General features: G+C 49.2%; 1 protein-coding gene across 6 annotated transcripts in view; it reads right to left on the minus strand.

Annotated features, from left to right (window-relative positions):
- Window positions 1-972: 972 nt before the first annotated feature.
- The window catches only part of MAP3K3 (mitogen-activated protein kinase kinase kinase 3), a 72,191-nt gene continuing 51,171 nt past the window's right edge, over window positions 973-21,992 (minus strand). For 3 of the 6 annotated variants that reach the window (XM_004041154.5, XM_004041155.5, XM_063706195.1), the window contains 10 exons: window positions 15,393-15,526; window positions 11,699-11,772; window positions 8,684-8,751; window positions 8,397-8,489; window positions 7,541-7,732; window positions 6,859-7,007; window positions 6,037-6,168; window positions 5,408-5,537; window positions 4,848-5,025; window positions 973-3,718 (listed from right to left, as the gene is read on the minus strand). In XM_004041154.5, coding sequence (XP_004041202.1) covers window positions 3,490-3,718; window positions 4,848-5,025; window positions 5,408-5,537; window positions 6,037-6,168; window positions 6,859-7,007; window positions 7,541-7,732; window positions 8,397-8,489; window positions 8,684-8,751; window positions 11,699-11,772; window positions 15,393-15,526 — 1,379 coding nt within the window. In that variant the 3' untranslated portion in view covers window positions 973-3,489. The remainder of the gene's footprint in view (window positions 3,719-4,847; window positions 5,026-5,407; window positions 5,538-6,036; window positions 6,169-6,858; window positions 7,008-7,540; window positions 7,733-8,396; window positions 8,490-8,683; window positions 8,752-11,698; window positions 11,773-15,392; window positions 15,527-21,992) is intronic. The other 3 variants (XM_019026779.4, XM_019026778.4, XM_055386861.2) reach the window with 2 other exon arrangements.

Below are 21,992 nucleotides of genomic sequence, written 5' to 3' on the forward strand. Positions count from 1 at the left end.
GCTGCTGTCATCATCCCCTTGCCTTTTCAAGCTCTGCGGAGGTGCAGTCACAGCTACTGTCTCAGGAAATCCAGAGAAACTACCTCTGCTTCTCTGAAAACCCAGGGACAATGAGGGATGAGTTCACAGCAGAGCAAACCAGGCAAGTTGGGAGGACCTGAGGGCGCCCCGGTGGGACACAGGCAGAAGTCTGGGTTGTCCTACTCCAGATGCAACTTCCTGATGTCTCCAGACATGGGATCGATGAGAACAGAGACTCCTGGAGGGTCTGCTGCCACCACACCATACAACTGCCTGAGTTCCGAAGTGGCCTCCCCGTGGAACAGGGCAGGGAGCTGGGCCACAGGCTCCAGTGTCACATAAGTCACTATGCTGAGGCAGGCACTGCTCCTCGAGGGAGCAGAGCGAATACTCAGCAGAGATGGTGCCCCAGGCCTGGGTCCTCCCAAGTGTGAAGTGAGCGCCTCAGAGCCTCTCAGGGCAGGCCAACTTCCCGCACCAGAGGTCTCAGATGGCAAGGATCATCTTGGTTCGGTTAAGCAACAGTAGCAGATGACCACAAGGGGGTACTGGAGAGGTGGCTCTTGGAGGAGACACCTGACCCCTGCCCTGCAAAGATGGGACTGAAGGAAGTCCTCTGGGCCAGGAAGACCCTACCAAATATCATGAAAGCTCCGGGAACTCAGCCACTGGTGACGTTCAGGTTGTGAGGGCCAGCAGTGCCACCCTGGTAACAGCCCTGTTGGGACCACCCCAGTGGAGCTCCTGGAGGGGCAACTGGAGGAAAGGGGCAGACACCTCTGGACTGACAGTGGTATCAACCAGGTCACCCCAGGACCCCTCTACTTGGAGTCAAGTTCTCTTCTGCTTGAAAGGCCCAGGCTCGTTGCCAGGCACCATACCTGGCCCCTGCTAAGCAAAAACCTACCTCCACCCCCCACAACTGAAAGCACTGCCACAGGACCCCTCTGATATAAATGATCCCTTTTATTGTAAGTAATGCGCAACACTGGCCTGGCTTTGCACTGCAAGCCCTCGGTCAAGATATAGTCAAATAACTATGGCTGCAGGTTCCACAGTTCCACAATAACCATGGCTGCACGATCCACAATTCAGACACAGACATAGAGCTGGGGTGGGTGGCAGAGTGCGGACTGTCCCCAGCCCTGACCTCTCCATGCAGAGTTGGCCCAGGCAGACACACCCCATGGAATGATGAGAAAGTGACAGCACAGCCCCTTCCCACAGCAAGCCTGGGGCTGCCAGGAACTGCCCTTTGGAACCTTTGGGCCCAGGTCACCCTGAAGCCCCACAACTTTTTATCTGGATTAGTTATTAAAAAACAATAAATTAAGCAACAACTTGGTCCTGAGGATGCTGAGCCAGCATGTCCACAGTTTTTGGCACAAAAAAATTATTAGGGTCTGTTTTGCTTTTTTGGAGTGCAGGGTTTGTTGGCTTATCTTCAAATTCATTTTCAAAACACATTCCCAGTGAGGTAAGACCCCAGGGGGTGGAGCTCTGTAAGACCCTGAACCTGGGACGCACAGTTGAGTCAGCCAGCACCGTGCTCTGTATCCTCTTGGGGAACAGGGACTGGGGATGGGGGTGCGGGCCAGGAAGAGTGTGCAGCCACCAAGATGGGGTCGTAGAGAGGCCGAGCTGCCACACAGCAGCTTTGGTCAAGATGAGGGCCAGGCCCCACCCTGGGCAAGGGCCGAGGTGGAAGCAGGAGCCTGTGCTGTCTTCAGAGGGCAGTGTGGGGTACAGGGGCTGATAGAGCCCCTGGGGGAACAGGGATGGACACAGGAGGGTCCAGGCCCAACTGGCGCATGCGACACACACTTCTGCAAAACCAGCTGCTTTCATTTTCTCTTCTCTCTCTTGAGGCGTCCGTCACCTGTAACAGTCTAGAATTGATATATATAAAAACCATCAAATATGATCTGAGATATAAATTAACAAGTACAAGGCCTCACATTACATGATGTGAAAAGGCTAAAAACAGCGATAGAAACTACATTCATAAAAGTGCATCGTCAACATACAACGAAGGCTTTGGCTTGTTCTGTGCCCATGGGGATGTAGGCATGGCTGGCAGGGCTGCCTGGCACTAATCCCCAGCTCCCTGGAGATGCCCATCCCTGGGCACTGGCTTTTTTTTTTTTTTTTTTTTTCCTTTAATGACAACTCCCAAGGAAACTGGGTGTTGAGAGGGAGGAGCTCTAGCAATAGGCACATTTTGGAGGGGAGGGGCCGGAAGAAAGGACCAGCGCCCAGGCTGAGGTAAATATGGCCAACTCTAAGCTGCTTGGAGATGCTGTTTCCCCAACCCCTGCTGCCATTCCCCCTCCAGGGGAGGAGCTACAAGGGAAAGGGGCTGAGACCTCAAGGGGATGGGCGAGGCTGGCTGAGGAAGAACAGAGCTGGCGGTTTTGGACACAGCTGGTGGTAGCACATGGGCTTTCCCTTCTACCAGACGGAGTGGGCTCTGGCCTAGCAGGTCACGACTCAGGCAGCCTGAGACACCTCCTCGGGTTCTCTGGGATCAGGGCACTGGCCGGGCCAGATGCCCCCACCATGTCGTCCATCTCCCCTTCTGCTCCAGTGGGGAACAAAGGCTGGGCCAGGAGCACAAAGGCCACAACCTTCAGCTCTTTCCAATGCAGCCTAGGCCCAAGCCCACAGCAGGGGTACTCAGAGCCCAGAGGGCACACACAGTCTCCAGTTTAGAAACTGGGTACAGCATAAGAGTGACTCCAACTTGTAAAACAGAGACAACTGCATTGACAAAACTGGATCCCCCCTCAGTGGCAGCAGTTCCACATCGCGGGCCCCTGCCTGGGAGAGGCAGGGTCATGGCCACAGGCAGGACAGGCTCCTCCTTCCCTGAATAAGGCAGCATGACATTTGCTTCATTCATCTTTGGTAAAGGACAGGACTGGCAGAGCCAACCTGGGACTCTAGGGGACGGCAGCCTGGGCCTCTGCCTGCCACTGCTAGCAAGTGCTGGCCTTTCCCTCAGGCTTGTGGGAGCTCATCCAGCCCAGAGATGCCCTGGTGGTCTCCAGACATTGGAAGGAAAAACAAAATAACACTTTGAATGAAAATAACACTCTTCATACCCTGGCGTCAGTCTTGTGCCCCCAGACCCTCTGGGCTTCGGTGCCAATTGCAGTGTCAGGACACATCCCCGAGGGTGGGGCCCACGGCCGCCTTGCACACTGTTCCCAGCCCCTACCCCTCCATGCTGAGCTCAGGACACTGGAGCTCCTGGATCTGACAGGCTGGGGGCTCCCAGTCCTGAGGCTGCAGCCACCCCACCCCGGCTCTGAGCCCCAGTGGCAGAAGGGGCACAGACCGACGCTGGCTGGGCTGCCACTCCATGGTCCACAGCCTTGCCTGGGAGAAGCAGCAACTTCACTGAGCCCAGCAGCAGCCCCCTGCCATGCAGCAAAGGGCGACCGGCAGCTGTGTGGCCGTGAGAGCTCAGTACATGAGCTGTGCAAAGTGGTGTGTGAGCAGCTCCTCAGCTGAAGGTCTCTGGCGAGCCTCCACAAAAATGCGCCTCAGGAAGTCCCGGCCATGTTCAGAGATGTGGGAGGGCAGCTGAGGATTGGTGGGCTGGGTGGCAATCTTGAAGATGGCGGCCATAGCTTCATACTCTGCCCACGGTGGTTTCTCTGTCAGCATCTCCACCACAGTGCAGCCCAGGCTCCTGGAAAGAGAGAACCCCGTGTCACCCCTCAGCCAGCCCTGGACTCCCAGCTGTCCTGCCCACCACTGCAGAAAGAGGCGCCTTTCTCACAGCATGCTGAGGTGCAGGACAGGCCAAGCTGAGGGATACCTCAGCTTGGATGTCTGTCCACGTGGGCTTCATGGACCTACACTCACCACACACCTGGGTACTTCTTGAAATTGGGAAAAAGAGAATCACTTAGCCTTGACAGAAAGAACTCTACAATAACTGTATTAGCTACCCATAGCTGCTCTTAACAAATGACCACAAACTTAGAGGCAGGAAAACAACACAAATGTATCATCTTACAGTTCTGAAGGTCAGAGGTCTAAAATCAGTCTCACAGGGCTAAAGTCAAGGTGGCGGCAGGGCTGGTTCCTGTCAGAGGCTCTGAGGGAAGAACCTGTTTCCTTGCCTTTCCTGGGTTCTAGAGGCCACCTGCATTTCGTGGCTCATGGTCCCCTCCTTGTATTACTCCAACCTCTTGCTTTCATTGTCTCACCTCCTATTAGCCACTCTGACCTCTTGAGACCCTTCTGTAAGGACCCTTAATCCAGGATAATCCATCCATCTCAAAACCCTTAACCTAATCCTATCTGCAAAGGCCCTTTGCTATATACAATCACATTTACAGATCCAGGGATTAGGCAGTGGACATCTTTGGTGGGCGCCATTATTCAGCCCACCACAATAGCTTTCCAAGGGGAGAAGCTCTCATGACTTAGGGGCCATTTCAGAGGATAGACACAAGGTTATGTCGAGCAAGTGCAAACTGTCTTGAGTGCTAGGAGAAGGGACAGAAGCCTGCTCCTGTTGAGAGACTGGTCCAGGCCTTCAGGCCTTCAGAGTGGATCCTGCTTCCTTAAGAGATTTAGCAAACATGAGGGATGTTTTCCATGGCCTAAGTTCCCAGCTCTAATGGAGTGTGCTTTGAGCACACCCATGTGGTGTGTGTGCTACTGCACCCAACAATACCCTTGCACACACTGCAGCCTGGGCCCTGGGCACACTCCCTCCTGCCACACCACAAAGTCCCCAGGGTGTGTTTCTAATGGGGGGCCACTATGGTCTGGGTGGAAGAATGGGTTCTGCATGTCCCAGTGCTCACCACACGTCTGCTTTCCTTCCATAGCCCTCGCCGCTGATCACCTCAGGGCTCATCCAGTAGGGTGTGCCAGTGACGGAGCGCATGCCCGTCCCCGACATACAGATCGTCTGCAGGCGTTTGCTGGCCCCAAAGTCCCCCAGCTTTACATTCCCAGCAGAGTCTCGGAGGATGTTGGCTCCTGAGGCATGAAAGGGCAGAGGCTGCAACCCTGGACCCTCTTGCATTTTCTCCCATCCTCCCCACCCCCGGGTCACTGAGAGCTGCTGGAGAGGGCAGGGCTACCACTGAATTAGACATGAACTGCAAAGGGCAAAGGATTTAGCGAAGGGGAGTCTCAGATCTACCGTACAAAATGACCATCTCCAAAGCCAACATGTAGAGGGAACTTGGCAATATTCTCTCATATTGCTCAACCAATCTTCTCACCAGCTCCTCAGGGAAACAACTGGGGTCCCACTTTTCAGAAAGTTCAGAATGGTTAAGTGATTGAGCCCTGCAGGCACTCAATGGTAGACTTGAACCCAGGTCCTGGGGACTCCATGTATCCTGGCCCTGCTCACCCTTAATGTCCCGGTGAACAATCATGTTGCTGTGCAGGTAGGACATGCCCTCCAGGATCTGCCGCGTGTACTTTCGGGTCACGCTCTCTGTCAGAGCACCGTAAGCCTTCAACTGGTCTTTCACCGAGCCCTGGAGGCCACAAGAAGTCAGAGGAGTCCCCTCAGGGGAGGGCTGGTGGAGGGGCAAGCCCATTCCAGCCCCCAGCATGGCAGCAAAGGAGTGATTTGTTCAATTCCTATTTGGCTGGGCAGGGCATTTTGCCAGGAACTGTCAGGCAGTTTGGAAAAGAGAGTACCACAAGTCCTTCTCAAGCAGAGCACCACCCAAATCCAGGAGCAGGGAGGCCTCTCTGCTCCAGATGAAGGCTGCATTTACTGGACAGTGGGCCAGCCCTGCATGCCTCAGGGGAGGGCTGGACCTAGGACAGCTGTCATCTCATACTCCCACTGCAACCTGAGGCGGGGCCCTCCTGACTCCAAGTCCCACCATCACCTCACTTTGCTCCTCTGGGCCTCTGGAGCCTCAGGTGTTCAAACTCCTATCCAAGGTGACCCCCCTCCTGCAGGCCCCAGCCCCCAGGTCAGGCCCTCTTTTGTGTGTGTCTCACATGCATTCAAGGGGCACGTACCCCTGGCATGTACTCCATGAAGATGGTCAGGGTCTTCTCAGCGCGGTCCCGCAGACAGCCATAGTACTGCACGATGCGCTCATGCTGCAAGTTCTTTAGCAACTGGATCTCGCACTCCAGAGCACTCACCTCCTAGGGGAGGGGTCAGTGGTCGCCTCAGCTCTCAGGGCCCTAGTTCTGCCCGCCTGGGTTCAGCTCAGCTTGCCCTAGTTAGTGGCCTCACAGGGATCTGCCTTGGGAACTGCAGTTGGAGAAAAGGGGGACTCTCTTAACTGTCTAGCTCTCGGCCACAATGCTGGGCAGGCCTTGGGATAGTGGCACTCCCATGGGTGGAAGGAGGCAGGGAGGTGGGAGAAGGAGCTGTGGGTGCTTAGTTAAGGTAACTGCTGTTTGTCCACAGAACTTGAAGTATAAGCGATGTTGAAAGCTGAACTGCAAAGACAGGCCATATGATTCCTCCTCTAGAGCTGGACCAAGTGAAGGAGCCCCACAGCTCCTTCCTGGGCTGAGGGCTGGGGAGAGATACTTGTCTAGGGGAGGGAGTCCCCTCTGTGTCACAGGTCATCACCTCTCAGTTTGGGTTACTTGGTACTTTGGCATCAGCTTAGTTCCTTACACCCAATCCCTCCCCGCCAGGTGCTTGGTGCTCTTCAGACCACAGTCCTTTCACCCTGTGGGTGGGACCAGGATGGACAGAAAGGGAGTTTGGGAAGAATGACAGAGGAAGCAACCTACAGCATCTCAAGCAACTACTCTGTGTGGTAAGATAGGCATTTTTGTTGAAAGGAGGGAACTGGAAGTCAGACCACGGGGTAAGTGTACCTTGCTTGTCTCAGGACTGTCTGGATCAAATTGGACCTGCTTGGAAGCAAGTTCACGTCCCGTGTCCACGTCATAGCACAAATAGACCCTGCCGAAGGCACCCTGGCCCAGAAGCTTTCCCCGGCGCCAATTGATGGGGGCACTGGGAGCTACAGGAGAGCAGAAGGAAAGAGTTACTTTGTGTACATTCTTTATGAATATCCCATTCGTTCTCCAGGAACAGGGTCTCTGGCTCAGGCTCCCCCTCACCCAGCACCATCACATCATCTCTTAGCAGAGCATCTCCACCACAATCTGGAGCAAGCCCAGTGCCCTAGTCACTCGGACCTGAAGTCAGAGTCCTAAGAAGCAGAGGATTGGCTGAAGTCACGGTTAAATGCTCTTCTGCATTGATCAAATGCATTTCCTTCCAAAGCCCCTAAATATCTTTAATATGGCAGGGATGAAGGGTGTGCTCTTCCCTAGTTTAAACATGGAAAAACTAAAGATCAGAGAGGAGAAGAGGCTTGTCACACAATAGTGGAGCCAGGCTTCAGACACTCCAAGGCTTATCCCGTGTGGCGCATTTGGGCCAAAGCCACCACCTGCTGAGCCTAAGGGTCCCAGGGGCCCAGCTGTTTGCCCCCGTAGCTTGTCTGAGACCACCTGGGCAGTCTCCTCCTAGCCAGGGACAGCTCCTCACACTTGGTTGGCACATTCCTCTCCTGCACAGAGAGGGCATTCTCGCTGTCCGCACTCCGCAGGCGACCACGGGGGTCCAGGTATTGCACAGCCAGACCCATGTTCTCGCCATTTGTGCTCAGGGAGCGGCTGGAGGGCACCAGGGTGAACAAGTTGCCTTGATGACGCCGTATTCGGGGAAATGTTCTTCTGCCTGAAAGGGTGCAAGGGCCAGAGTAGAGCAAGTCACACCCCAGGCTACGAGGCAGAATGTACAAACCAGGTCTGAGACACCCCGGGCTACAAGGCGGAATATACAAACCAGGTCTCAGCCAGAAGTGATAGATAATACCAGCTCCAGCCCATCCTGTCTGCACTCCCACCTGACTCATTCCACAGAGGCTGCTGTCCCAAGCACTCCAAGAATCAGGACAAAAGCAGAAATTAGGAAGTAGTCTGGTTCAGGGAGATCTGGCCGAAGGGAAGGTGTATGGCTGGCCGACAGGCTCCCAATTGCTTGCAAGGCCAAGCCTCACCCGAAGGCACTGATTTCCTTGTATCCTACTCCTTACCCCTCTACAGGGCCCAGGCCACCTGCTGCTATGGGGCAGAAGAGGACATGGGAGAGATGGTGCCCCTGGAGCACACCACTGGCTTCAACCAAGGTCAGAGTTCCCAGTGGCAGCATCTGGTCTACAAATACTATCTTCCCTGTTTTTTTGTTTTTGTTTTTTTCCTGTCTCCCATGCCTCAAGTCTGGGCCACAAATCCTCAGGAATGAAGGAAAATACAGGCACTGCATGGACGAACCCACCCTCCTCATGGCAACTTGTCCTTTCTTGAGGCAGCCAGCAGGGAGCAGGTGAAGAAGAACTCACCATCACTGTAGTCCTTGTGGTGCACAGACACGTGGTAGCGCCGGGGGTAGGTTCCACCTTTGACCCCTTTGTCATAAAGCTGAGTTTCCCGATCTGAGTAAGACAGGGGAATCACTGGCTTCTGGGTAGGTCAATGTGAGCCACTTAAGCCCCCAAGTCCCCAAGGCACCTGAGACCTCAAAGCAGCAAGCCCAAGGAGAGCTACTGACTCAGAAAAGTCGAAGCAGAGCCACCTGAGGCCCCACCCAGACACCCTGCATTACCCACCCAGGCTCTGTGGAACTCACCTGAGTATTCCTGTCTGTTGTCAGGGAAGCTCTGGGCACGGGACATTCGTGATTTCCGGAAGGATGGGCTGGAGAAAACAAAAAGAAAAAACAGACTCCCGCACACTTCCACAGCAACCAAGCAGGGCGTCCAGGCAGTCTCCCTTTCTAACCCCTGCCACAGCATTAGGTGGGGGAAGCAGATTTTGCGGGAAATAGCCCTTTTCTGAGCCCAGCTCCTGCTTTCTCCACCCTCCCTTCACTAGTCTGTGACCCAAATTTGACAATACCCTGAGTGGTAAATCTCCCCCATCTGACCCAACTCCAGCCTGGCTGCACAGCCCTCTCCCTCCTTGGCCTTTCTTCCCACCTCTGTAACAGGCAAAGAGCTCCAAGAGAATCCTTTGCCCAGGGCAGTAATAAAAACAGCCACAGCATCATCGTTGATAGGTTGCTGCTTTCTTACCTATTTTCTAAAGTGAGCTTTTTCTCATTTAATCCTCAGAACGCTGTGAGGTAGCAAATACACCATATAATAAAAATAACATAATAGCAGATCCACTTGATGAACAGCTAGGCTGTTTCTGTCTTCACAGACACCCCTACAGATTAGGCACACACAGTCCTATTTATATGCTCAAAGACAGAGCTAGGAAGACAGGGCCAGACTTTTTTTTTTTTTGAGATGGAGTCTCGCTCTGCTGCCAGGCTGGAGTGCCGTAGCATCTCAGCTCACTGCAACCTCTACCTCGCGGGTTCAAGCGATTCTCCTGCCTCAGCCTCCCGAGTAGCTGGGACTACAGGCACGCGCCACTGGCCAAGATGGTCTCGATCTCTTGACCTTGTGATCCACCCGCCTCGGCCTCCCAAAGTGCTGGGACTACAGGCATGAGCCACCGCGCCCAGCCCCAGACTTTTTTTTTTTTTTAAGATGGAGTCTCACTCTGTCGCCCAGGCTGGAGTGCAGTGGCGTGATCTTGGCTCACTGCAACCTCCACCTCCTGGGTTCAAGCTATTCTCCTGCCTCAGCCTCCCAAGTAGCTGGGACTACAGGCACGTGCCACCATGCCCAGCTAATTTTTTTTGCTTTTTTTTTTTTTTTTTCTTTTTGAGACGGAATCTCACACTGTTGCCCAGACTGGAGTGCAATGGGGCGATCTGGGTTCACTGTAACCTCCGCCTCCTGGGTTCAAGCAATTCTCCTGCCTCAGCCTCCCAAGGAGCTGGGATTACGGCGCCTGCCACCACGCCCAGCTATTTTTTTTTTTTTTTTTGTATTTTTTAGTAGAGACAGGGTTTCACTATGTTGGCCAGGCTGGTCTCGAACTCCTGACCTCATGACCCACCCACCTCAGCCTCCCAAAGGGCTGGGATTACAGGCAGGAGCCACCGCGCCTGGCTTTTTTTTTTTTTTTCATTTTTAGTAGAGACGGGGTTTCGCTATGCTGGTCAGGCTGGTCTCAAACTCCTGACCTCAGGTGATCCGCCTGCCTCAGCTTCTCAAAGTGCTGGGATTACAGGCATGAGCCACGGTGACTCAAGGCCAGACTTTAAATCCAGGTCTATGAACCCAAAGTCTATGTTCTTGCTGCTAAACCAGGCATCTTTCTTTCACCTTAATCATCACCATCCCATTTTGGAGATGGGGAAATTCAGGAATAGAGAGGTTAAAAGACTTGTCTGAAGCCATTCAACTAATATTTGGTGGAGCTGGGACTGGATCTAGGTTTGTCTGGCTCCAGATCTCATGCCCTTTCCCAGATCCCGTGAAGGGAAGATGAGAGCCCTGAGCCCAAGTCAGGCTGGACCTCAAGGAAGTAAGTCCAGGTCATTCACAATGAGAAGAAAACAAAGTACTGCAGGCACAGAGGAAAAAACCCAAGAATAGAGAGGCGGGTAAATTTAGCTATCTTTCCCAGCACCCACCTGAATGGCCCTTTCCCTCACACAAGAGTGCTTACTGGCCTTTTGCAGGGGCCACAGGTTTGAAACTCTCAAGGCAGTGGCACAAGGGGGCTGCCCCCTCATTTCCCAACTACTAGACCTTCTGTAGTCCTCTTCTCTCCCCTTTCCCCTCCAAAGCTTAGGAGATAATCCAAAGCCAGAGTCAATCCCTGTCTTGGCAGAGCCCTCAGTCTATGACAGCAAGCCCTGGCACTCTTGCCTGTGCCTTCTTACTCCCCTGGTTGGAAAGCAAGCCCCAAACAAGGCTACACATTGGAAACCAAGTAACCATGACTGTATTCTATGATATCTAAAGGGAAGACAGTGCTCATCAGTGCTCAGGTCTATTAGGCAAGACAATGCAAATTTAGCCATAGTCATAATATCACTACCCAAATGAACAATTAATCAGTTACACAAGGTAAAAAAAATCCCCAAACCTTCTCCATAGCCTCTGACCACAGTCCTAAGCCCAGACAGACGTGATCAAAAGTGTTCTTGGGCATAATGAGGCAGAGGCGAGGGAGTGGCAAGATCAATGCCAAGGCCTCTTCAAACATACCCTTGCGATTTGGTATGTAAAGGACACCACTTGTTTCCTCCCAAAGTGTAAGAAGAAGATATACACCAAGCAGGTGGCACGGTACACTAGGCATTCTGGATATTCTGTTTTTGGGTTTCAGTTTCTTACTCCACCAAAAACACTTGGAATAAAAAATGATGGTAAAACAATGGATGAGAATTCAGTTTTCCCCCTAAAACACTGACAGTCCACTCCTTCTCAGTTCAGATCACAGCAGTGAGGCCAAAAGTACGAGAGTGGCATATATTATATGGAAAGTCAAAACATGTAAAGCACTTAGAACAACAAAGTAAGTACTTAATAAATGAGCTGCTATTTTATGAGCCATTATTACATTCATTTAATTATGCCATCATAACATTCTCATGGTGTTTGGGAAATTAAGGAGAAGGCTTTTCCTAGAAGCATGATGTTTTAACCCTGGGCCTGCAGAGCTAACTCTTCTTCCTCAACCCATCAATTCCAAAAATGCCTATGCATTACCCTCCAAACCACCCACAGTCCCATACCTGTCTGCTGACCTGTCCAAGGATTGGCAGCTTCCAGACAAGGAATTTTCTGCACTGCTCAGGGGATCCAGCATCTGTAAGGCAAGTCAAACAATGAAGCCACACCCCCAGCCCCAATTCCCCCCAGTGACCCAGGCTTTATGGCAAGGGCCAGCAAATGGGCCTTTTTGTCAAAATATGAAAGTGTCCTTTTTCTCCCCATGCAATGGGAAGAATAGTTAGAAAGGTACTATCCTCCCCCTTAGTTTGAAAGGCAAGTTTCCAGGAGGGAGAAAAATGCTTGGCTGGCATCCCAAGGAGCTCTGGCAGGAGAGCAAAGCAGAGGCTCTGCTTTTCTTGTTGGCATGTTCTTGGCTCATTAACACTGGAGCCTGGCGCTGGAGATGGTACTACCCTGCTGAGCCTTCTAGTGAGTTCGGGTGGAACCTTAATGCTTCTGTTTACACTCCATAATTTATAATTTACAAAGACAAGGATTGCCTCATTTCACAGATGAGCACTACAGGCCTAGAAAGGTTAGGAGACTTGTCTAAAGTCATAAAACTAGTTAGTGCACAGCTGATACCAGAACAAAAATGTCCCAGTTCCTGGTCCAATGCAGAGGTAATAGATATCTAAATATAATAAAATATTTCTCTGGCCCCTGGTCAAATGCAGCAACAAAAGGCCTTTGGAATCCCTTTTTCTCCAATCAATGTCCTGAAGGTCCTCCCTTTCATTTTCTCTGCACAAAAGTGGGGGTGGGGTCTTCAATTTCAGAATATTCATTATCCGAGCTCCAACATTAAACATTACATAGGGGCCAGACTTGGTGGCTCATGCCTGTAATCCTAGCACTTTGGGAGCCTGAGAGGGAAGGATCACTTGCACTCAGGAGTTCAAGACCAGCCTGGGCAACATAGTCAGACCTTGTTTCTGTTTAAATATTTTTTTAATTAATTTTTAAAAATTACATAGGGAAACAAAGTATCAGAATTATGAAAATTCACTAATGACCTCCATAAAATTAGTTTCCAACTCAAATATTTTTTCCCATTTAATACTAGGGTCCATCCCCACCCATAATTTCAAATGCTTTTAAGTCATGTTGTCACACATGATTTTTTAAAATCTGCCAATCAAGGCAAATTAATTGCAAAGTAAAACTGCAAATGTTGCTAAGGATATAGGATAGCCAAAGTGGATGAAACCAACATGGGAGAGAATTGCTTTAAATCCATCAGATGCATATTTGGCAAATTTAGACCAGTTAACAGAAAGAGACAAAATGGACAAATAAATAACATGGCAGGTGTGGTGGAGGAAGAATACCAAAGATTCACAAGAGGCCTTGGGGAAAACTGCTAAGTCCTGTGAACGCTCTTGTAAAAAATGACGTTCTTTATGGTTAGAAGTCAAGCAGGGAGTGAAGGACGTTACATTGTGCTAGCATTTTGTTGTTGGTGCTGTTGTTCGAGACAGGGTCTCATTCTGTCACCTAAGCTGGAGTGCAATTCACTGCAGCCTGGGCTCAAGTGATCCTCCCACCTCAGCCTCCCGAGTAGCTGGGACTACAGGCAGGTGTGCCACTATGCCCAGCTAATTAAATTTTTTTTTTTTTTGTAGAGACAGGGTTTTGCTATGTTGCCCCGGCTGGTCTTGAACTCCTGACCTCAAGCAATCCTCCTGCCTTGGCCTTCCAAAGTGCTGGGATTACAGCTATGAGCCACTGCGACCAGACTGACATAATTTTTGTTGGAAAAATTAGGCCAAAAAATTAACATGAATCATGCTTTGCTCATTCTAAAAATTAGTAAATAGATGCAATTATTGCTTAAACCTGATTAGAGAAAAAATAAACTTATCATACTTTCACTTTTCAGTAAAGTCACACTGGAATATTCTTTTATTACATACTATGCAGTGTTCGTTCCTGTGAAGTAGATTGATCTCAAATGGCCTGTTACCAGGAGCAATTCTCTTCAGCTAAAGAGGCAGACGCTGGGGGGAGGACCTTGGCAATCCCCAGCCACTGCCTTCCTTGGCCTCTTTCTAAAAGTCTGTCCTCACTGGGAGTCAAATCCTCCCATGCCTTCCAGGGCCATGCAGGCAAAGTAAAAAAGTGAAGGGGGCAGAGTATAGGACCATGGCGAGGGACACAGACTGAGGGCAATCAAGCTCATCTGCAATCTCTGGGATTTTACACCCAAGTCAACCCTAGAACAGCTGATGTCCAGAAGTGCCTTGGTTAGAGAAACCAGAAAGGATGGTCAGTAAAACGCCCAAAAAAGGAAATGTGCAGCTAATGGCACTCCAGGTCACTACTCCAAACATGAATTTATCTGGAAGGCAGGAGTATAGAAGGAAGAAGAGTACAAAGGGCTTCTCATAGCCTACATAGTTTGAATAATGAAAGAAAAGTTACAAGAATCAGCTTTTTGTAAGATCTCCCATGTGACAGCACAGGCCCTTCTGTTGGACATTTTCCCCTTAAGAAATTTCCCCTTCTCAGGCCAAATCCCAGAAAGTGTAAGAGCAGCCTTTTCTTTTACATCAAAGCAAGTTTATTGAAAAGACCAGAATGAAGCTAGAGATCTCACGCTTGCTGAGTTCACTAAGCCAAATTGCCATTTGCATCAAGTAAGCCACCAATTTAAAAGCTAGCCACTAAAATGGCTGAGCCACTGTGGTAGACACACCCTAAGGTGATTGCTCCCTCTTCCAATTAGTCCCAATGAACTGCCTTTCCCTTTAGTGCAAGTGGAACCTGTGACGTGCGTCTAGCCAATAGACTATGGCAAAGAGGATAGAATATTCATTCCTATGATTATGTGATGTTTTATGACTCCATCTTTGCAGACTGGAGCAAAAGATTCTCCTGCTGGCCTTGAAGAAGTTGCCATGTTGTGAGAGGGCCCCATGGCAAGGAACTGCAGGTGGCCTCTAGGAAGGGAACTCAGAGAAGCCCTTGGGTGACATTCAGAAGAAAAGAGGAACCACAGTCCTACAGCCACAAAAAACTGAATTCTGGCAACAACCATCTGAGCTTAGAAAAGAGCCTCAAACTCAAGAAAGGCAGGCAGCCTGGCTGACACCTTGATCGCAGTCTTGTGTGACCCTCAGCAGAGGACCCATTTGAGTCATGCCTGGACTCCTCACCCAGGGAAACTGGAAAATGATAAATGTATATTGTTTTAAGCCTCTAGGTTTGTGGTAATTTGTTATGGAGCAATAGATAACTAATACAACTGTCTACCATCATAAATGATCAGCCTAACCAATCCTACAGTGTAATTTTGATATGGTTTACTCCTTACCTTTCATCAAGAAACAGCAAAACTAAAATATATCCAATGAAAAACATAACCTGTCACTTTAGAACCAGTCATATGTTAAAACACTACTGAAATGAGCTGGGCATGGTGGTGCCTGCCTGTAGGAACAATGAGGACCACGATGAAGAAAAATCTGTTAAATCCTCACCCAACAACAAGGAAACTATGTAGTTTAGATCCTTCAGATCCCATCTTTGGCAGAAATTGTTATTTGGCCCTTAAAAAGGGACAATCCATATTTGGGCAGGCCTGGTTTATAAAAGAGCTTTCAAATGGGGTTCATGTCCCTCAGTTCTGCACTGTGACTACTGAGAACCCGTTGTTATGACCTTGGTCTGCTGATACAGGCCACAGGCATATCCCAGCCCCCCTATACTCACGCACTGCTCGCTGGTCTCTGGGATGAACTCCCCCTCACTGTTGATGCTGGTGTAGGACCCCTGCCGGGCAATGTGCTGCTGCCGCTCAGGAACATAGCCAGGGGGAGGTGAGCTTCGGCCAGGGTTCTGGGAGCCTAGAGCACATAAAGGAGGCTTTCAACAACAGAGCCCAGGGTGTGTGGCCCAAGAGGAGCAGGCATGGGGCCAACTCAGAGGCATTAGGCCCTAGAGGTCAGGAATGTGACTCAGATGGGTCATGGCACCAACGTCCAGCATGTGCCAGCTCCCTCAGGCAAACAAAGTCCCTTCCTAATAGGAAACAAACTCCAGAGATGGAGCAGGCACTACGGCATATCCGACCAAAAAAACCTTGACACAAAACAGAAACCAGAATAACCCCTAGGAGACCATTTTAGCTGGCAATCAGACTAGCTTTTAAAAAAATTCTTATATATAATTACTCCTTCATAATGTCACCTTCTCTCTTCCTCTAGAGCACTAATGCCATTTCCTCCCATCAGCTCAATACATCAGCTTAGTCCTCTTTAGTTTTGGGTCCAAGCAGTATTTTGAGGGTGGGGACCAGGGAAAGGTAACTGAATATACCTGTGCATCTCTCTCTGTTGCCCTGTTCCCCCAGCCAGTGTCTCCCCTTATTTGTTCTCTACTTGTATCAGGTAAAAAGGCCTTCGTGATGGTCTGGCCAGGATCAAAAGGCAGGCTTCTCCATTCCTACCCACTCCCACACTTCCTGGCTTATGAGTAATGATATTACCTTTTTTTTTTTTTTTAAATTGAGACAGGGTCTCACTATGTTGCTCAGGTGGGTCTGAGTAATGATATTATCTTGCATTTATGTGGTGCTTTACTTTTTGTTACACATTCACAGTAATTAACCTCACTTGATTTTCAACATCTCTACAACAGAGGTTTGGCAAATATTTTTTGAGTGGCTGCTAAGTGGCAATCATTCCACAAGGTATTTTTACATTTGTTACTTCACTTAATCCTTTCAACAATCCTGAGAGGTAAGCATTTGCTTTACTTAACAGAGGAGGAGACGGACACTCAAGGAACTTAAATCTTCAAAAAAAAAAAACCCAAAACACCCAAAAACAATTATTTATGTTTTACAGATAAGAGACTATAAAACCAATTAACAGGTACTTTCACCACATCAGCTTGTAAGATGAAATGGTTTATCATCCTAACGTTAGTGAATGACAGAGGTGTGCAGTCTTACAAATGACACACTTTGTAAGTCACTGAGCAATGTTTTTCTGCCATAAGGGATTCTGAGTCCGAGAAATCAGGTCCTCCTTCCTCCTAGCCCAAGAGCTTTTTCTGACTGGCTGTGTTGCTTTCCATGATCAGAGAAGACAAAAATGAGGCCAAAAGTTCATCTTTTTTCCTTCCTAAGCTCACCAGACAAACCAGAAGAGCCAATTTTCAGAAGGTTTAAAAAAAGCTTTAACTATACCCACACAAATATTTCTTGTAGCTTCAAAACTTAAACATAAGACTCTTATCCTGAACCCTTTTCCTGTTCTGAAGGGAACAAATTTATCCTGTTGTTTAGAAAACCAGAGACACAAGAGCCCTCCATTCCCTTATCTACCACCCCTTACCTCTCTCCCACGACCCAGCAATTCCCAGACACCAGGAATAGAGTAGTACCATCCCTCAACAATGCAGGTTACTTTCCTTGCTGGCTGGTTTCTCCAGTCTAGTTCAGGGGCTGTAGCACTAGGTTTTCTGAAATGGAACTGCAGGCAAGATGCTCTGTGGAAATGGCTAAGGAAGCAAGAGAGACCAAGTTTGGTAGCTGGAGACCTAGGGAAGTACCTGACTCATTCTATTCTGTTTTGTTGTTTTGTTTTGTTTTGTTTCAGAGACAGGGTCTCACTCTGTTGCCCAGGCTAGTCTTGAGCTCCTGGGCTCAGGCAATCCTCCCCTTTCAGCTACAGGCACGTGCCACCATGCCTGGCTTCTCTCCTTTTTTGATGATAGATCCCTAGTCCAGACCAGTTTTAGATGGAAAATCTGTGTATCTCAGATGGAAAATCTGAGATACACAGTTTTAGTTTTATGTATGTGTGTGTGTGTATACATGTTTATACATATATGTATATATATTTCCTATTGCTCAAAAACTCATGTGTGGCCAGGTGCAGTGGCTCACACCTATTATCCCGACACTTTGAGAGGCAGGAGAAATGCTTGAGGCCAGGAGTTTGAGACCAGCATGGGCAACATGGTGAGACCCCATCTCTACAAAAAATATTTTAAAAATTAGCCAGGCGCACACTTGTGGACCCAGCTACTTGGAAGACTGAGGCAGGAGGACTGCTTGAGCCTGGGAGGTTGAGGCCACAGTGAGCCGTGTTTGGACCACTGCACTCCAGCGTAGGTGATGGAGTGCGACCCTGTCTCATAGACAAAACAAAAAAGCTCATGTGGAGCCAGGAGCACTCAGCCTGTACCTGGAAGTAGAGGTAGTGCACCAGGGACTAAGCATCTACAGCAGAGGGTGCTCAAGAGCCCAGTCCAGGGTCTTAGAACATCCCGGAAAAGAGGGTGGGCCTGACAGACTGATGGAGTTCAACAAACTCCCCGAGCCAGAGAGACTCCCACTATTTCAAAGACCCTCAGAAGGAAGAAAAATACTTAATGGAAAAAAAGAATGGCGGGGAGGCTTGCTCTGTGTGTGTGTGTGCACTTTTAGGAACAGGGTCTCGCTATGTTGCCTAGGCTGGTCTCAAGCCTTGGCCTCCCAAAGTGCTGGGATTAAAGGCATGGGCCCCCATACCTGGCCAGAGGGTTGCTTTTTGAAAGACATTTTCCAAGAAGCTTAAACTATTGTTTTTCAATGACCTTTAAGAAACTGACACTGACTCTTTTTTTTGAGATGGAGTCTTGCTCTGTTGCCCAGGCTGGAGTGCAGTGGTACAATCTTGGCTCAAGGCAACCTCCGCCTCCTGGGTTCAAGCAATTTTCTGCCTCAGCCTCCTGAATAGCTGGGATTACAGGTGGCCGTCACCATACCCAGCTAATTCTTGTATTTTTAGTAGAGACAGGGTTTCACCATGTTGGCCAGGCTGGTCTTGAACTCTTGTCTTCAGGTGATCTGCCTGTCTCAGCCTCCCAAAGTGCTGGGATTACAGGCGTCAGCCACTGCACCCAGTTGAAACTGACTCTTTAATTCTTCTATATTAAGTCAGTTGTTCAGAACATATGGTTCATGTGGTTGTGCTGAATACATTTTGAGAATTCACCACTGAACTGGTATTGGAGAATACTTCCAATCTCTTCTTGGACACATCACCCCAGCCTCCCTCCAAGGATGTCTCTCTGGCAGGAAAGCTAACATGGGGTCCTCAGTAATCTGGCTTCCCCACCTGACTCCAGAGCAAAGGCCAGAAACAAAATTGCTCTGAAAACAGGCATAGAATTTTGCTGGATTTCCTGTCTCAACATCTCACTCACAGGGTAGAGGCCACCAATTCTGAGATAAAGTGATATCTGAGCCATGCCTTTGAAATGGTCTCAAACAGCCCATGGAAGAGAATTTGTCCTATTTTCTAAGTCCTAACAGAAACTAAAGTTACTCTGAGTGTAAATTTAGGGATATTGTACCATGAACTAACAGAGCAATAAAATCAGTCAAGGCAATTTTTTTTTCTTAAAAAAATATTGTCACCTCTCATTTAACCCTTACTACACCCCTGCAGTGGTGGTGCATTATCATCATCCACATTGCGCAGAGGGAAACCCAAGCCCCAAAGCCATAAGTGACTTTATGGTGGGGCCGAAGCGAGAAAACAGGCTTTGTGACTCTCATACAGTTCAGCCAAGGCAATTTGGGGACCATAATTTATTTCCAAAAAGGGCAGGCATGCTGCTCAACACAGTGGCACAAGACAAAACTTCTCCTTGAACTGGCCAGGCCATCTGTCCCCCATAAGTAATCCCTATGGAGGATGGAGATCCCATCCACAAGGAAATATGACAGCCTGCCAGGTGTGGGAGGGTGGCTAATGTGGGGACTTCCTGGCAGCACAGGGGAAGCACAGTGCCATGTTTCTTTCTTTCTTTGGAGTGCAGTGGCGTGTTCATAGCTCACTGTAGCCCCAAACTCCTGGGCTCAAGGGATCCTCCTGCTTCAGCCTCCCAAAGTGCAGGGATTACAGGTGTGAGCCACATCCACAGTGGCATGTTTCATGCAGCTCAAATTCAGGGTTGTTTTCTCCATGGTCATTTGGGAGTCAGAGGCCAGGAATACAAAATGCCGCTTGGCCAACAGAGGGCTTGTAGGCAAAGACAAGATGGAGGTTTAGGGGAAATCTGGACCAAGGGAACTACTCCACTTTCCAGTGACCCAGACCTCATAGACCCATGTACCTGGCTGCTTCCCTTGCTACTGTAACACAAAATTCCAGTGCAACTGTAAAAAAAGGATGGTTTTCCTAAGTCTTATCATGTCACAAAACAGAGAGAGAGCACTATTTAACCCTTTGCTTATAAAAATTAGCCTACTGCCTGCTTCCTACTTTTAGCTTTGGATGACATCTTGGTAGTCCACAAGTTCTATGGCAATTCAGTCCACATGTCAGCAACATTTGTCAGCAGCAGAAGCAACTCTAAGGAGGTAAGTGAGGTGCACGGAGAAAAGACTAAGCTTTGAAATTAGATATACGTGGGTTCAGATCAGGCTTTGCCACTCATTAGCTAAATGATCTAAGCTCTCACCTCAATTTCCTCAACTGCAAAAATGGGGAGAACCATCTACCTCATAATTTCTTTTGGAAGTTATAAATGTGCTGGCACAGGTACATATCTGCATAACCCCATCTCACAGTAGGAACTCCGTAAAATCCCATTTGTACCCTTCACTCTATGTGGCAGATATATGGGGTAGGCGTAAGATGGATTCCACCCTTCTACTGTGCCTTCCTGTACTTCAGAAGCTAACTGGCTAAAAGCTGTATTTCTAAGACTTTCTTTAGGTTCAGCTAATCACATGCACTTCTATGAGATTAACAGGCTTCCTGCTGTTCCTGAGCAGTCACAGAAGCCTTTGGTTTTTCTGCCACAGTGTTAGCAGAGGCCCCACACCTGGTCTCCAGCTTTGTCGATGTTGACAGACAGGTGTGGACCAGACCTGAGGGGCACTGGACGTCTGGACCAGTGGCTTCCCGATTACAGAAGAGGGAGGACGCTCTGTGGTGTGTCTTAACCTAGAGGCTGCTTCTCTTTCTTCCCTCATTGATTCCATAATCCACAATGTGCACCTCTGGTTTATGGAATCTCTTCTTCCTGAAACTAGCTACAGTTGGTTCTCCTCTGCACAACTGAACTCTGACCAACACACTCTGGAGCTGTATTATACATTTTACCTAGAACAAATAAAAATGTCTCTTGTAAGGGATTGATTGGAGAGAAAGAAAAACTCTTATTTATGAAACCTCAGACACTGGTCCAAACTATGCCCAGGCAGGATGAAATGCCCTCAGTCTGTTACATGGAGTGTCTGGGGTGAGACTTCCCTGGGATAAAATATCCATGGTCCCCCTGACACCTGTCCCCTCTTTCATCAGCTGCACTGAACTCTCCCATGGTTTTACAGGTGGGATGGGACTAGCACACAGGAGGCCAGCACTACAGACCCAGGAGGGTCTGGGGGGGAAAAACAGCAAAGGTTTTCTGAGCTTTTATTTCCAGCCAGAAACTTTCACTTTTTCCAATCCACACTGTGCCTGCAGAGAGCCAGCCTTGTTATCTGATGGGCTATGTGCCAGCGGCTATTGTGCACAGGCCCACAGGCTGGAGCAGGAAAAGGAAGTCTCCCCAAACCAGTGGCTATCAGAGGAACCGAATGGAAAAACCAGGAGTTGGCAGAACTGCTCCAGGACATTTTCAGTTTTGTTTTTAATCTTCATTTCAGAAATTGGGAGCCAATGAGATACACAACAGTTGAGAGCAAGTGAGACAGGGAGCTGAACAGGATAGGATACTGGACCATAAAACTACATATTTACCAGCAGTGATAGCAATGAGCCAGACAGCCCAAAGCACAGAGCTATGCAAAACAGCTCATTCCGTAGGTCTCAGAAGGCTGCATAGGCAGGGGTCACAGGCTTTCTTGGGACACCTTTCCCTGGTATTCCAGCCTGAACTTGCTCTAGCCTCACTGCGCCATCTGTGCCACCAGCTGAAGCAAAGGAGCACAGTAGCAGTTCCACTGTTCAGAGAGAGGCCCACAGTTTCCCATGAAGGTATTTTACACAGAAGGAGAAAAGCGGGGTTTAAGCTGCCAGCTATCCTCATTCCTCCCAGTGCGTGCTAGCTCTCTACCAGCCTCCTTAACCCAAAGAAGCAGAGTCAAAGATACACTCTCACCCTCGGATATGGTACGTTCTTTTGCTTTGTACTCTGACTTAAAGCTGAACGACAGGCTCTCAGATTCTAGCCCTTCTCATAGGAGAACCCTAATCAGGAAGCTGATGCAGTCAGGAAGTTGTCTCCGCAGGGAGTTCTAGGGCTTTGGGTCAGTGCTAATGTGCAGGTCACTGCAAGTATAAAGAGATAGCTTTTTTGGCC

The sequence above is a fragment of the Gorilla gorilla genome, chromosome 4 (genome assembly GCF_029281585.2).
Source record: "Gorilla gorilla gorilla isolate KB3781 chromosome 4, NHGRI_mGorGor1-v2.1_pri, whole genome shotgun sequence".
Classification (NCBI taxonomy): domain Eukaryota; kingdom Metazoa; phylum Chordata; class Mammalia; order Primates; family Hominidae; genus Gorilla; species Gorilla gorilla.